General features: G+C 43.9%; 2 protein-coding genes across 6 annotated transcripts; both read left to right on the plus strand.

Annotated features, from left to right (window-relative positions):
* The first annotated feature begins 429 nt into the window (after positions 1 to 429).
* On the plus strand, positions 430 to 13219 carry Arm (armadillo). 5 transcript variants are annotated; one of them, XM_076324266.1, is made up of 7 exons: positions 430 to 633; positions 1501 to 1564; positions 1640 to 3276; positions 3410 to 3589; positions 3667 to 3969; positions 5243 to 5339; positions 6897 to 7242. In XM_076324266.1, the coding sequence occupies exons 2-7, from the start codon at positions 1528 to 1530 to the stop codon at positions 7079 to 7081; spliced, it is 2439 nt and encodes an 812-aa protein (XP_076180381.1). In that variant the 5' UTR covers positions 430 to 633; positions 1501 to 1527; the 3' UTR covers positions 7082 to 7242. The 5 variants fall into 5 exon arrangements, with proteins under 5 accessions (XP_076180381.1, XP_076180378.1, XP_076180377.1 ...); XM_076324263.1 differs by lacking the exon at positions 6897 to 7242 and adding an exon at positions 13055 to 13219 and having other exon boundaries at positions 503 to 633; XM_076324262.1 differs by having other exon boundaries at positions 503 to 633; positions 3413 to 3589.
* A 135-nt stretch (positions 13220 to 13354) lies between these two features.
* LOC143153267 (uncharacterized) lies at positions 13355 to 14278 on the plus strand. Its single transcript, XM_076324271.1, has 2 exons — positions 13355 to 13892; positions 13966 to 14278. The coding sequence occupies exons 1-2, from the start codon at positions 13748 to 13750 to the stop codon at positions 14121 to 14123; spliced, it is 303 nt and encodes a 100-aa protein (XP_076180386.1). The 5' UTR covers positions 13355 to 13747; the 3' UTR covers positions 14124 to 14278.
* The last annotated feature ends 1234 nt before the right edge of the window (positions 14279 to 15512 follow it).

Below are 15512 nucleotides of genomic sequence, written 5' to 3' on the forward strand. Positions count from 1 at the left end.
TATACGAGCGACGCAGAGACGCGCGTATGCGTGTGACTTACGAATCGACTGTTCGTAATTCAAACGCTGTTCGTACGCGATTCTCGGTAAGAAATTCCACGTCGAATCGAATCGAATCGAGCGTTGTTCGACGATCGATTGTAATTTATAACCTCGCGGTTCGAGTGAGCGAATACTTACGCAAGTTTTCGATATCGCTCGTACGTTTGAACCGCTTCGAAGGACGGGCATCGGGTAAATGCAGAATCCGTGGATAGAGAGCGAGTTTCGCTCGGATGGGATCGAGTATTCGTAAGGGGTAAAAATCGATAAATACTCTCCTACGTAGAGACATCCAGCTAATCGAGGTTGCGTCGCGAGGATACGGTGAGCACCACTGCGGGCTCGAATCAGTCCGGGCGACAGGTGGCGGTAGCGTCGAAGGTTGCGCGTCGTTTTCCGCCATCTTTAGTTGACGGATCCGAGCGAAGACAGGCCAAGAGAGCTCCGTGCGGAGAAGAGATAGGTGGAGAAGAGCTCGCTTGTCGGGGGCAAAAGGGAATTTGGTGGATCGAGCGTCGCGGTAGTGAGTCATCCGTGTCCTCGTTCGAGCACGATTCACGAAATCGCCTTCGGTCGATCCTCGCGATTACGGTAAGCATTGTAGAATTTTATCGTTCGCCATTACGTACGTCGACCGATAGGGGGAAAAAACTTGTCATTTCCGTGACGGCGGTGTTTACGCTGGGTGTGTCAAAGTGTTCCTTCTCTGTCTCCTTTCTCACTCCCGCCAGCGTACATCGTAGTCAATGTATCTCTTGCCCGTTCTTCCGTTTTCGCTCCCCTGCCGCTCTCCGCTCTCCGCCGCCCGTGGATCCTCGGAAAATGGTGATGCATTGCATTCTCGGAGGCTTTGTTGTGCCGCACGCCCACGCGCGTCCCTCTACCTTCGGAAATCGAGCATCGTTCGCGCCTCGTGTGCACCTCTGGCTCGACGATTTTCTGCCATATTCGAGTGGACGAACGCATCCCTCGGTGTCGCGTGTGTTGTTCGAAGATAAAAGCGGAAGCTGCGAGAACGCTCGGAGAGAAGAATCTTTCGATCGTGGCCACATTCCGTGCGGTCTCATCCTCCTTCCATTCTTCGTGATACGGTGCACTGACCCTACGCGCGTCTTGGCGTCTTCGAATCCTCCAACGAGACGAGTAACGCTCGCTTCGTGAAATTCGGGACTTTCTTTTATTCGTCGTTGTCGTCACGGGAGTCGAAGGAGGTGCACACCGAGCCGTACGATGTGTCTTATTGTTCCTTTCCGCCACGTCTTTACGCTACGTTGATACAGAACGTGATCGTGGCATCAACGTTTCCTCAGATATCGTCAATTTTACCTTGCATGCTTAATCGCGACGCGTACGCGTTCAATTATACGTGTCATTCGAACGAGTCGTTGCATCCTCGAAAATACCAACGATCGTAACGTATACGCGTAAATACGTCACAGTGTTTTTTTTTTACCCTAGGTGTGGATAGACTCTCCCGTAGGAGCCATGAGTTATCAAATGTCTTCGAATCAATCCAGACCGAGTAAGTACTCTTTGCAACGTCGAACGGAACGAAACCGTAAGAAACTTATGCTATAAAGTGCGATTGATCTTGTAGTGTCTCATGGAAATTATCAAGGTCTGGGTGATCTACCCATGGGTTCTGCCAAAGAACAAACTCTCATGTGGCAGCAAAATTCTTACATGGGTGACTCCGGAATTCATTCCGGCGCTGTCACCCAAGCGCCGTCCTTGTCCGGCAAGGAGGACGACGAAATGGAGGGTGACCAGTTGATGTTCGATTTGGATCAGGGGTTCGCTCAGGGTTTCACTCAAGACCAAGTCGACGAAATGAATCAACAGTTGAGCCATACGAGATCTCAGCGCGTTCGTGCCGCCATGTTTCCGGAAACATTGGAAGAGGGTATCGAAATTCCTTCTACGCAATTCGATCCGGCTCAACCTACCGCCGTACAAAGATTGGCAGAACCCAGTCAAATGTTGAAACACGCTGTGGTCAATTTGATAAATTACCAAGACGACGCAGACCTAGCGACTCGTGCGATACCAGAATTAATTAAGTTGTTAAACGACGAGGACCAAGTTGTTGTGTCTAAAGCGGCAATGGTGGTTCACCAGCTTTCGAAGAAGGAGGCCTCTCGTCATGCTATCATGAACAGTTCTCAAATGGTGGCCGCATTAGTTCGTGCCATTTCGAACAGTGACGATCTTGAATCGACGAAAGCAGCAGTCGGCACCTTGCACAATTTGTCCCATCACAGACAAGGTTTACTGGCCATTTTCAAGAGCGGAGGTATACCTGCTCTTGTGAAACTTTTGAGCTCTCCGATGGAATCCGTTCTCTTTTACGCCATAACGACGCTTCACAATTTACTGTTACATCAGGACGGTTCTAAAATGGCTGTACGCCTTGCCGGAGGTTTACAAAAAATGGTTGCCCTACTTCAGCGGAACAATGTAAAGTTTTTAGCTATAGTAACGGATTGTCTGCAAATTTTGGCATACGGCAACCAGGAAAGCAAGTTAATCATATTAGCTTCCCAAGGACCAATAGAGCTAGTACGCATTATGCGTTCGTACGATTACGAGAAGCTTCTATGGACAACCTCGAGAGTCTTGAAAGTGTTATCAGTTTGTCCTAGCAATAAACCGGCGGTGGTAGAAGCGGGTGGAATGCAAGCACTTTCGATGCACCTCGGTAATCCAAGTCAAAGACTCGTCCAAAACTGTTTGTGGACTCTAAGAAATTTATCAGACGCTGGCACCAAAGTCGATGGATTGGAAGGTTTGCTACAGAGTCTTGTGCAAGTGCTTAGCTCTACCGATGTAAATGTTGTCACCTGTGCCGCTGGTATCTTATCGAATCTTACTTGCAACAATCAACGTAACAAAGTAACGGTATGTCAAGTGGGTGGTGTCGACGCTCTCGTTCGTACCATCATTTACGCGGATAGTCGAGAAGAGATCAGCGAACCGGCGGTATGCGCGCTTCGTCATTTGACGTCGCGTCACGGGGAGGCGGAAACGGCACAGAATTCTATCCGCCTGAATTATGGCATTCAGGTCATAGTAAAACTTCTACATCCACCTTCGCGTTGGCCGCTGGTTAAAGCAGTGATTGGATTAATTCGTAATTTGGCACTCTGTCCTGCGAATCACGGTCCACTCCGCGACCACGGAGCGATTCATCATCTCGTTAGGCTCCTGATGCGCGCATTCCCCGAAACGCAGCGAGTAAGTATTAATTTCGATAAATTCGACGCGTGGATACGAACGACGAAAGTGTCTTGTCGTCCGTAGCAAAAAAAAAAAAAAGGTATCTATACACGTGCGTACACACGTTTGAAACGTTACTTTTTTTATTCAGCAGCAACGATCATCCGTGGCAAGCACCGGAAGTCAGCAAACGTCGGGCGCGTACGCGGACGGTGGAGTACGCATGGAGGAAATTGTAGAAGGTACCGTAGGAGCGCTTCATATTCTCGCGAGAGAATCGCACAACAGGGTTATCATCAGATCTCAGAACGTGATTCCGATTTTCGTACAGGTATGAGAGCTTTCGAGAGCGAAAACTGATCGTTCGTTTCGCGTACAATTTACTACAACCCCGTTACTTTGTTTCAGTTGCTGTTTAACGAGATCGAGAATATTCAACGTGTAGCGGCTGGTGTACTTTGCGAACTCGCCACTGATAAGGAAGGTGCCGAGTTGATCGAACAAGAAGGTGCTACTGCTCCTTTGACGGAGCTGCTACATTCTAGGAACGAGGGTGTCGCGACTTACGCAGCGGCTGTCTTATTCCGCATGAGCGAGGACAAACCGCAAGAATACAAGAAACGACTGTCGATGGAACTCACGAATTCTTTGTTCCGCGAAGACACCAATCTCTGGAACAACGCTGACTTTGGGATGCCTCCAGATTTGCAGGTACCGTAACTCGTGATACCGATGCATGCCTCGCTTATGCCGTGGCTAAATTTATTTTTTTACCAACACTTTGTAACATAGGGTAATTTTTCTTTTCCATTTCTTTTTTTTTCTTTTTTTTTTTCTTTTTTTTTTGTTTCTCCTCTTTTTTTCCTCATTTCTTTCGTTTTCGTCTGGCGGCATGTGCTGCTGCGATAAGAAAATCAACACCTTCCGTATATTGCTATTCCGTACTAGCTTTCGAATAGATTCCAGGAATCAGGTTTGTAGGACAACTTGCGAAAAAGTCGACGGTCAGAGCAGAATAGAGATTGCCTTCCGTGCGATTGGTTACATCGTGTTAAGTAAATTAAGCCACGAGAACATAATAGCGATAGCGAATTATATCTGATTAGTAAGAACAAGTACTATGCATACGTAATCTTCCCCGCCATGTAAGTTTAGAAGTGTAAAACTTAGATAGTTTGCAGAAGTGAATGTCGTTATCCATTATTCCAGTTCGCACAACTTAGATACATTTAATGTTGATTTTCCGGGTGATAAACGTGAAAGAGAAACGAATCGGGTAGAATGTACAGACGTAGCTCTTAAGGTAGCGTACTCGTCTCGACGATGAATTTTCACATAGGAGATTTTCATACGTAACCGTTCACAATTTTTTACCATTGTTGCGCATACGTTCATAACTATCGTTCAAATTGATGCTTCAGCTTCGACTACGTTCTTCCACGTTCACTGAAAAAATATGTCACAGATGTGTATTCGAGTTATTGACGCGTTATTCACGAGCTGAGACCGAGGCCCCCCAGGGTCGTGCCTAATGGAGCAATGGAATCTGTAATAAATGTACAGCGATGACTTTATTATGATCCTCAGTTTGCAACGTTACGTTATGCATGGGAATGCGTTTCGTTCCATTCGTGTTTCACCCCTTGCAGGCTGTGTAACGAAAAAAAAAAAAAAGAAAAAAGAAAAGAAAAAAAAGAAAGAAAGAAAGAAAGAAAAGAAAAGAAAAGAAAACGAGCGCGATAGTGTACTTTTAAGCAGCTACCACGAACGCGTCGCGCGCCGACGCGTATTATCATACGTACCTACATATATGTATATGTACGTACGTAAGTCCGTCGTATCCGTTTTTAAATGTTAATTTTCTACGCGACATATCGATGATACTGCGACGAGTATCTCCCGACCTATACTCTCGCCGGGGTGTTAATGACATGCCTACAACAGAAGATAGGTTTTGTGTTGATCTGAGCTACCTAATCTTCAGGACATGCTTGGCCCTGATCAAGGCTATGATGGTATGTATGGACAAGGACCCCCTAGCGTACACAGCAGCCACGGAGGTCGAGGGTATCAACCGCAAGGTAAGTTACGAGCGTTATCCTTTCTATCCGATTATTGCTTTCGAACGATCGATACGGCCCGATCGAACGTAGGCAAATCTACAAATTTTCTTCTCCTCGCGATTCATTGAAATGGGTTCGAGACTTCGTAAACTTTTGCGTTACGCCTTACGATTTTATCGGGGAACCTCCTTTATTTTTTTTTTTTTTATTTTTTTTTTTGTGTTTTCTGTCGAGAAACAATACACGTCTTCCTCGTTCGTGCATCGGGAACAGATTGGTATGGTAATGCGGGTTTATGTGCTCGTGCCTCTCTCTCTTTTTTTTTTTGTCTTCCACTTGTATGATACGATCTTTTTGAGAAACTTTTCCGATAACCCCATCTATTTCTTAATATTATCGACGATAAGAAGAAAAAGTAAGCAATGCATTTAATTCTATGTTGTTTTAACAGCAGCTTAACCGACGGACTTATATTAAAATACAGGCTATCAACAGTATCTCGCAGTAACATAGGTGACACTCAGCCCTTACGTACTGTTCTGTGCTTTATTATTAATCGCTGAAATGTTTCTTTACACGCTTTTCGTTGTGTACACTTTGAAATATATTTACCACTCTCGTTCGTAATATTACACCTTTTTCACGGAATTTTGTAAATATTATATGTAATTGCACGTTTTGCGAATGCTTTTGTTTCTATTTGATAATTGAATTTACTACAACAACAACAACAACAACAACAAGAACCACGACAATGAAACAAACCACACACCAGAAAAATGAACAAAAAAAAGAATCAAAAAAAAGAAACAAAGAAACACCACATATTTATAGCGTTTTTTCTGTAACTTATTATTATTATTATTTACGATAGTTCATGCATGGTTGTACTTTTTGTATTTTCATTATCTTTTCTCTAATTGAACATACTTTATGGTGGAAAGAAGCATAGAAACGTATTCGTAAGTAATTAGATAAGATGCTTTCGCGAATCGTATCGAGATGAACGCAGTTCCGTAACGATTCGATCGAGCGCCGCGATGAAAGTTCTCTCGTTATCAACGAAGAAAGCATCGGGATTCGTACGCGCGTTGGATCGCGGCTTCCAATAAATATCAATTTCTCGAATTCGTTGTTTCCAGATCGCGGGTTTCATACGTATCGTACGCGCGTACCCGTGGCTATCGTTTTCGCTCGCGCGTACACGGTTGTCCCGCGTCGACCTTTCGTATCGTTGAAATTCTCATCTCTCACCTTCTCTCGACGAGTTTACTCGCTTTCACGCGCGTCGTTCTGCCTCTGAATCGTGAAAACGCGCGCGAAACGAATAATCCGAATGATTCGTTTGCATACGTTTCGTTGACGAAAATTTCGATCGAATTTCATCGTCTTTTGTTTCTTCGCTGTTTGTTCGCTCGTCGAGAAAACCGTACGTCTATCGCGAGTACTTTGCAAAGTTGTGCTCTACTGGTTGAGGAAATTTTAGCAGAATCTTTAGCAGTGTAGTTTCTTGTCGATTAACGTAGCGCGTTGGTATGGAACTCGTGGTTCATCCTGAATTTTCTACCGATACAGGTTATGGGCAGATACCAGTAGATTCGATGCAAGGGTTGGAAATAGGTGGAGGGTCGACATACGGCGCAATGGACACTATGGACGTAGCGCACGAGGGTGACCTGAGTTTCGATCATTTAGAAGAGCTTCCTGCACCGCCGCAAGATAACAATCAGGTTGCAGCCTGGTACGACACCGATCTCTGAAACCGTGCCAGCGACCAATTCTCGCTGGAGAAGCGGACTAGTGAGGCTCTTAAGTAATTTTAAATACAGACTAGTGTCGTCGTTTTACTCTCACCCTGTATCGATCGAGATCGAAAGAATTTTGACGAATAAACGTGGAACGAGAGGTTCCTAAGCGCGAACGAACAACACATAGAGACACATCTATACACGCACATAACACATGCGCGCGTGCGTATTTCTCGACACGTACACGGACACGCGTGCACACGTACGTACACGTACAACACGTACACACACACACACACACACACACACGTACATACGCGTATACACGTATCACGCACACCGGAGAGTGCGGGACAACTTTAAAGCTTGTTTTTACGCGAATGAGACAGGGTACGGAAATCGTGTTACGCGATCACTGCAGCGTCGAGAATAACTGCATTGATTCCTAGAAATATGAAGTCGGTTACGCTATATACAAATATATATACATAAAAAAAATAAATATATATATAAATATATATATATACATAAATATATATATATATATATATAAATATATCTATATATATATATATAACTTACCAATGTCGTACCTTAGATATTTATATTAAAAAAAAAGGAGAAAAAAAAAAGATATAGGCGAAGAAGAACTTGGAACTGTTGTCGCGACGCAATGACATCGTTGGCGATGTTCGAAATACGCGATACGATTGTCGAGACATCGAAACGACGACCATGAATTATCCCCCCACACCACCCGACCCCCCTTGGATTATAAGTAAACGGTATCGATTTTATACCTCCCGCCCCCGCCCCACCCACACCCCCTTTTTTTTACGTAACTCACGAAAATTGTTCATGCGTCGGGAGAATGAGAATGTCACGTTTAATATCATAGATCTAAGAATCAGGGTGAGAAAATGTTGAACGTGCGAATCGAACGTAACGTATTCAATGTCCGTCAGTATTTTATTTAACGCGCCGTTCGTATCGCGTGCACAAGCGTATCCGTAAAGCTCTGTGTCCGACACGATTGTTACTCGAACGACTTTTTCTTTATACATATATGTATACATATATGTATGTGTATATATACATATGTACATATATATATACATATATATATCTACTAACATAACATCGAGAATGTGTTTTCGTTTTTCCTTTTTTCATCTGAACGAAACGATAAATCATACATATATACATATACATATGTACACATATATATACATATGTACACATATATATATATACATATATATATATATATCTACTAACATAACATCGAGAATGTGTTTTCGTTTTTCCTGTTTTTCATCTGAACGAAACGATAAATCAGTTCCGCGCACGCAGGCAGACCAAGTCGAAATCGATTCTGTTTATTTTAGGGGACCATGCTCTTTCACGCGTCAAACCGTTAACGCGCGTCGTTTGATTCGTTCGAGGTGTCGTCGGTACACGCGACGACGAAACCGAAATTGCACGGTAATGGCAGCTGAAAATCGAAGAAAGAAAAAGATAGGAGAGAGAGAGAGAGAGAAAGAGAGAGAAAAGAAAGAAACGACAACGACGACGACGAACGACGGGACACGCGCGTTTTATACATAATAATTGTACACACGTTGCGTCTCGCGAATCGCGCGCGTCCGTTACTCTCGAACGATACACCGGATCCTTGGGGAGAATTATTCCTTCGTCGATCTTCTTCGCTTGTCGTTTATCTCGACGTAACGCGCGGCATCATCGGCGAGAAGAGAACCACTTTTACGGGGACTACTCCGACTACGGGGAGAGAAAACAATTGGGGTTCGTAGTGGAAATTGTATTTTTTTTTTCTTCTTCTTTTCGTTTCGTCGCGTATCGACGAACCGGTGAATCTTTTATCGAGGTACGCGCTTCTCGTCGACGAGACAACCCTAAGAAGAGCGGTTGTCGCGCGAAAACGAATTCGAGAATGCGCTCGCGCTCTAAACGGCCGATCCGCGTCGCAAGCGCGACTTTCGCGATTCATCGCGATTCGGCACCATCGAAGCGAATCGTGAAATCGTCGCCTCTGCTGCCTAACGAAGAAAGAAAGAAAAAAACACGAACGCCGATCTCACCGACGGAGTCGTTCGAAAATGAATAAATATTCGATCGCGCATACACCTCCGCTGTTGCGCGCTCCGTGCGCAAAACTTACTCATCGAAGAGGACGTTAAAGGAGGAGGGATGCTCGCGACTTCGACGAGTCGTTGAGAGGAGGGAAACGATAATACGGTGATACGCCAGCGATCGTGAGAGAACTTTTTGTCAGAATTCTTGCGGTCGAACCGATCTTTCCGAGTACGAGGTGATACCACGATATCAGCAATAAAGTTTTCCCGCGCGATACGACGATCGTTTGTAACCGCGCGTCTCGCGAGTTTTATCACTGATATTTTTTTCCTCGCACGGTGAGAAGACAAGGAGAGATAAAGATAAAGATAAAAAAAAAGAAAAAAAAAGAAGAAGAAAGAAGTAATTAAGATAAAGGGGAAAAAAAAACCAACGGTGAACACGAAACGTCGTAACAACGACGACGGTTATTATTGCGCGTCGAACAGGCGAGAACGCAATTTGCCCGAGCACCGTCGATCGCCCGAGTAACCAATTATATCATAGATCTCCTCCGAAACTTGTGAATCTATCGAATTGCAGAGAGCGATTACCTATTTATACCGCTAAACCGCCCCCCCCCCCCCCCCCCCGAAACGAATAGTATCATTCTCGAGTATCAGTGAATTACAATCACGAATAAATATAAACAAATATCAATGAACTTTCGCATTACGTATTTTACAGGGTAGTTATACTTAATTTTTATTATTATCATTAAATGTAGTTACGCAATCGTGGCGGGGTATACAGCATCGTGTTCGATGCCGTTTACGCTCCTCCGATCGCTGTCGATGTATTAGACCTAAGAGAGAAACACGTAATTCGTACACACCATGTATATGTATCGTTTAATTGTCCATACGAATAAACTGAACGATTAAGTACTCGAATCTCTGCGGCTTCGACGTTCCATTTTCACCCGTACTTTCCTTTCGTTGACGGGTGGCGCGCGCAGCCGTAAACGACCGCCAGCCGAGCAGCAGCAGCGGTACTTTCGTCGTTTAGGCGTTAAACGCGACACACGAGGTCTCGCCTAACCACCTTCTTAGGATTTCGACTTACGATCGGGAGACAATCGTGCCGTATAAGCGTCCACCGAGCGTGCAATTTCTCATCGGCGATTTCTACGGCTCGAAATCGCTCGATCGATGATCGTGGCGACCGTATACGGGGTCCCGGTCGCCGTGTAAAAAGATACATAGCGGCGCTCGTTTCGCGCGTTACGCGGCTCTCGTGCTTATATGGAGATGCGCGTTAACGAGTTCGGGCGGTTCGTAGCCGGCGCGGCTTCGAACGGATGAGTATCGATAGCAGTTTCCAAATCTGTACGAATCTCGGATAATTCCGGAAGAATTGGGAACCACGTTTTCGAAGATGTTGCAAAATTTTAGATGCGTTTAATATTAGTTGTTCGTTCGTACGAATGGACCATGGCGGGCTGTAACGAGAAATTGTATCGATTTTTTTCAATAACTTTTATGCTGTTATGCTGAGAAATATTCGCCTCGATCGGAGCCTTTTATGATGTAGTATGGAAGCGTCATAAGACGTTAATAGTTGTAAAATGTTATACTCGAACCCGGTGAAAGGAGAAATTAAGTCTCGTAGTTATTTACATTGGTGAGAATTCTAGTCGGTAGAATTCGATTGGACGCATATAATTTTATGAAATTTTTCTAATTTCTATTTCGACGCAATAACGAGTCACCCGTGATCAGCGGTAATTTTTGATTTTACGCGATAATAAATCATCCAACGTTGTTAAGAGTAGATTGTCTTCGTAGAGCAAAGGAAAAAAATCGAAATCATCGTTTAGAGCAGTGGTGTCGAACTCCACCGAGTGTATACTACCGAGTAAGTATTTCGAGAAATACTTACCTGGTTTATCTCTACCCGAATCGCTCTAGGATTATCGTAAAAATAATAATGCGTGTTCTTTGAAAGGGAAGGTAGAATATTCGAATTTACTTATTACCTCCGAAGATCGATAATATTTGCTCCAACGTTATTCACACTTTTAAGGGCGGATCATGGAATATATTAAAGGTGTAACGCACTCGGTGGAATCTCATGCTAGGCGCGAATGTTTCTGGTACCGTAACAAATTAGCGTCGTTCCGCGATACAGCGACGAAGAAGCGGAAAACCTGTTGGCGAAAGATTAGAGAAATAGTCAAGACGCAACGAAATCTCGTATTTTAATTTTACTTTGTAACTTTCGCATTTAACTTCATTTAGAAAAAGAAAACACTTCTTACTCACCTACATAATAATCCGAACGTGAACGAAGATAGGAATCGTGTTTCATTCGAAAGTGGAGTAAATCAAGAAATTGTCTTCCTTCGAGGTATTCGAGGATTTGCATTACGATCGATGGAAAATTATCGAAAAGTGCTTGGTAATTTATCGCGCGATCATTTTTATAAGTATCACGCGAACAAAGTAAAGGTTTCTTTCGAATGGAAATACATAGTTTTCGTTGGAAAGGTATTGGTACGAAATCGAATTGAAAACAAATAGAACATATCGGTTCGTAACCGAAACTAACTTCACTTCGATTCTCGTTAAACCACTTTGAAGAAACCGGCTCGATATCCTTGCATACCTAATTTTCATACGAGATATTGTATTGAAGACAATTTGTATAATATTTTGTAGCTGCAAGCCTTTAAAAAGGTGGGGAAGAAAATTATTCTCGTTTAATTTCCACAATTTCAGCGAATTTTTAAATTTTATTCACTGGTCGGAATAGTGATACTCGAATACTCGAATTCGTAGTGTTCGAACATCTATAAAATATAATTAATATATTCTAATAATCCTTGGAATTTGGATTATTTGATATTGCGTTATTGGTTTCCCACGCGTCATTTTTCCAAAAACGGGGCAATTTCGAAAATCATGTTTCGATGTATTCGAAAAAGACAACCTTTCACGCTCGTTAAATTTGAACATTGTTTTGTGCATTCTACACATACTTGTTTTGTATCGAGGAACATTTTGTTAATGTTCTGTTTTTTTTTTTTTTAAGTGACCGAATGTTACTCCAGATTTCATCCGTGTTTCCGTCGTCGCTTGTCGTCTATTTATTTAAAACAAAAATCGCAAAATATGGTAAACAAAAATATATAAAAATATTAAATAGAAGAATTGTTCCGACTTGAAGCAGAACCTGGAAAATTTGTTTTCATTCGAAAAGCACATGTTGTCTAATGTGCTGTTTCTCGGGCATTATTGTGTTTTTACATTTTTTATTGTGTTTTTAAAGTTTACGTCGGTTATAGAATCGGGAGTTGTACTCTTTTCGATATCTTACATGCATACTTTGATACCTTAACGCGACGGGAAGAAAGTTTAGTTTAAATAAGTATCGCGGTTAAATTAATTTAGAGGCCGAATATTAATTTCTACCCTCTGATCAATTTTTACCATCTTTTGGTCATTCAAATTACACGTGAAAATGGACAGCGTGTAAAATTCTCGTTTCGAGAAACAGTTTCAAACGTGCATTTTCATAGAATGTTTAACAGTCCTTCGAAAAAGTAAAAAGTAAAAATTGATCATGATCGACCAGTAATAAGGGAACTTGTGCCCGACACCGATCGACATTCTGTTTAAAAAATATAAAATCAACGATAATACGCGGTTTTGAAATGTCTCTGGAAATTCGAAAGAAATTGCAGAACCGAAATTCTATTATCGTATTTAATAATTTGATAAATTTCCCTGAAAATCCGAAAGAAATTCCAGAATCGCGGATTATCGTTAATTTTATATTTATTAAACAGAATTTAGGTTTACACGATACATAATTCTATCACGACTAAAAACTTTGTTTTTATCCTAGATCGACGTGAAAATATGCTAGACTGCACGCCGTCGACGGGAAGCTCCACGGAGAATAACATTTATTACTTCGCAAATGCTCGATAAAAGATCGTAGCAGAAGGAAAAGTTTATACCTCGAAACGTTGAAAAATATACACAAAAAAAGTGACGAAAAGTTTCATCGTGGTTCCATATTATAAAACAATTCTCGAAAATCACTTCCATCTTAACATTTCACTCGAGTCTCCCTCAACACTTTACATTTCCCCTAAACGAAGTCGTTCTTGCGCAAAGGTCGAGCTAAAACAATTCTCGAAAATCACTTCCATCTTAACATTTCACTCGAGTCTCCCTCAACACTTTACATTTTCCTTAAACGAAGTCGTTCTTGCGCAAAGGTCGAGCTAAAACAATTCTCGAAAATCACTTCTATCTTAACATTTCACTCGAGTCTCTCTCAACACTTTACATTTCCCCTAAACGAAGTCGTTGTTGCGCAAAGATCGAGCTGAAAGGTCGAGACGTGTTCTGAACCGCTTATCTACTCGCTAGCTACTCGATGATACAGTAATTTCCTCGTTTACGCGTTAATCGGTTAAAAATGTTAGTGCTCTTGTCGGACAAGCTGTAGGTCGCAGCGTTGGTGTGTCGGCGGTTTAACAATCGTCGAAGTTGCTTCGAAACTCGAAAGCACTCGGATCGGGAAGAAAAAATGTCGGTGGAATTTCCTGACCCAGATTCTCGCGACCTTTTTTCATCCCCGGATAATGGAACACGGTTCCCCGTTCGTTGGAGCAACCGTACCTACTTCATTTCGGTCAAGAGGCAGAACGACAGCGGTCAGATCCCGTGGCTAGGTAAGAAAGGGCCCAGGCGCCGCGTCTTTCGCATCGACGGTCTCTCGTAATATATGTAAATGTAAACAATTAGTCGGGGAGCTGGTAAAACGGTATATACCCGAAGGCGATTCAACGACGGAGAAGGGCGCGCGTAACGTTCGCCAGGTCATTAATCGGCGGTCGACTGTCGAGCGGGGCACATTCGTGCGTGCACCTCGCTCCTCGAAGGTTCGGTTGTTCCGCGTTTAACGGTTACCTCTTTCTGTGACAACGAGGGGAAGAGTGAGCATCAACGGCGGGCCAAACGAGCCGAGTGAGCTCGGTTGTTCCGTAGACTGTGAAAGACCGGTATACCGTTCCCGGGGATCTACCAGGGAAACGCTTCCGGTGGGGACCAACAGCTGTCATCCAACGGCCGGAATATCGTTTCGAGTGGAAGAACGACCGGGACGATGTTGCGTGAATCTCGATGAAATATCGTGGGTTCGATGGGACCGGTATGCACGAGAGAAACGAGGTAAACGTCGCTTCGTGACAACTGAGCGGAGAGGACAACGCATCGTGGATACACGAATCACGGAGCCGGAGGCGATCGTCGAATTCGGGAGGATTCGTCGTAACTGGAGAGAAACAGAGAGAGAAAGGGAGAGGTAAGTTTTATAGAAATTACCAATGGAGTGTTTCGCGTGATCGTATCGTCCGTGTTCGCGTTTGAGAAGCATCGGTGGATTTTCAAATTCGTGGACCACCGTCGCGCAACGAACAATCGCGGTCGTTTCGTAACGAAGCTGTGTTACACTCGCCGCTCGTAATCGAAATCGACACCGCCGCGAAGACCCGGCATTAATTTCTATCCGCGAGCTACCCTTGAAATTGGATAGTCGGAGCGCGCCCGCGCGTGTTGGAAGTCCGTGCCGGGTAGGAAAAAAAAAAAACAGAAAACTCACTCGCGAGAGACTCGGTTCGTTGACAGTCGCGTGCAACGGTTGTTCGACCAGGATCCAGATTTAAACAAGTTACCCTTGGCGGTCGAACCTCGAAAAAGCGGTTTCGGGTGCACCCGAATTCCTTGGGGACTGGTCGGAAAGCTAAAAATATTCTTTGTTCGGTCGAACATCTTTCTTTCCTTTTTTCTGTTGCATCGGTCGGGCGCATCGCTCGCTCGCTCGCTCGGCGTATACGGGGCACGGCGAACCGGTAGCCACGAGAAAGTGTACCGGCTACGATTTCGCGTTTCATTTGGCTCAAGATCACGGGAGTAAACGATCGAGCGTGGTTTCGATATATTTTTTTTTTTTATCTTTGTTCTTGAAACTTTTACCGATTCCTTGATCGCGCGCCCAATACCGCAAAGCGGTCGCGTCGACGCGCGCGCGACGCTTTCTAAAACGTGTAACCGATCCTCGCGACGCGATCCATCGGTCGACGAACGCGTTTCGAGGAACTGGAAGGCGGTCGTGAACTTCGAAACGAAACCGAGAAAAACCGAAACGTGTACACGCGTGTCTCTCTCCGTGAGTTACGTATATATTTCGCGTTGCGGCTCGCGTCCTTGCTCCGGACGGCTCGATAAGCGTGCCCTCGTGCAGAGCACGTAGAAGTCGGCGCGTAGCGTCGCGGAGAACCGGTAATGACGTG

The sequence above is a fragment of the Ptiloglossa arizonensis genome, chromosome 12 (genome assembly GCF_051014685.1).
Source record: "Ptiloglossa arizonensis isolate GNS036 chromosome 12, iyPtiAriz1_principal, whole genome shotgun sequence".
Lineage (NCBI taxonomy): Eukaryota > Metazoa > Arthropoda > Insecta > Hymenoptera > Colletidae > Ptiloglossa > Ptiloglossa arizonensis.

What these genes read in the sequence shown, in the direction of transcription:
- Arm (XM_076324266.1), top strand. Translation starts at nt 1,528, where the DNA reads ATGAGTTATCAAATGTCTTCGAATCAATCCAGACCGA. An exon ending in TTCGAATCAATCCAGACCGA is followed by an intron (nt 1,565 to 1,639) that starts GTAAGTACTCTT and finishes TTGATCTTGTAG; the next exon opens with TGTCTCATGGAAATTATCAA. An exon ending in CATTCCCCGAAACGCAGCGA is followed by an intron (nt 3,277 to 3,409) that starts GTAAGTATTAAT and finishes TTTTTTATTCAG; the next exon opens with CAGCAACGATCATCCGTGGC.
- LOC143153267 (XM_076324271.1), top strand. Translation starts at nt 13,748, where the DNA reads ATGTCGGTGGAATTTCCTGACCCAGATTCTCGCGACCTTTTTTCATCC. An exon ending in CGGTCAGATCCCGTGGCTAG is followed by an intron (nt 13,893 to 13,965) that starts GTAAGAAAGGGC and finishes GTAAACAATTAG; the next exon opens with TCGGGGAGCTGGTAAAACGG.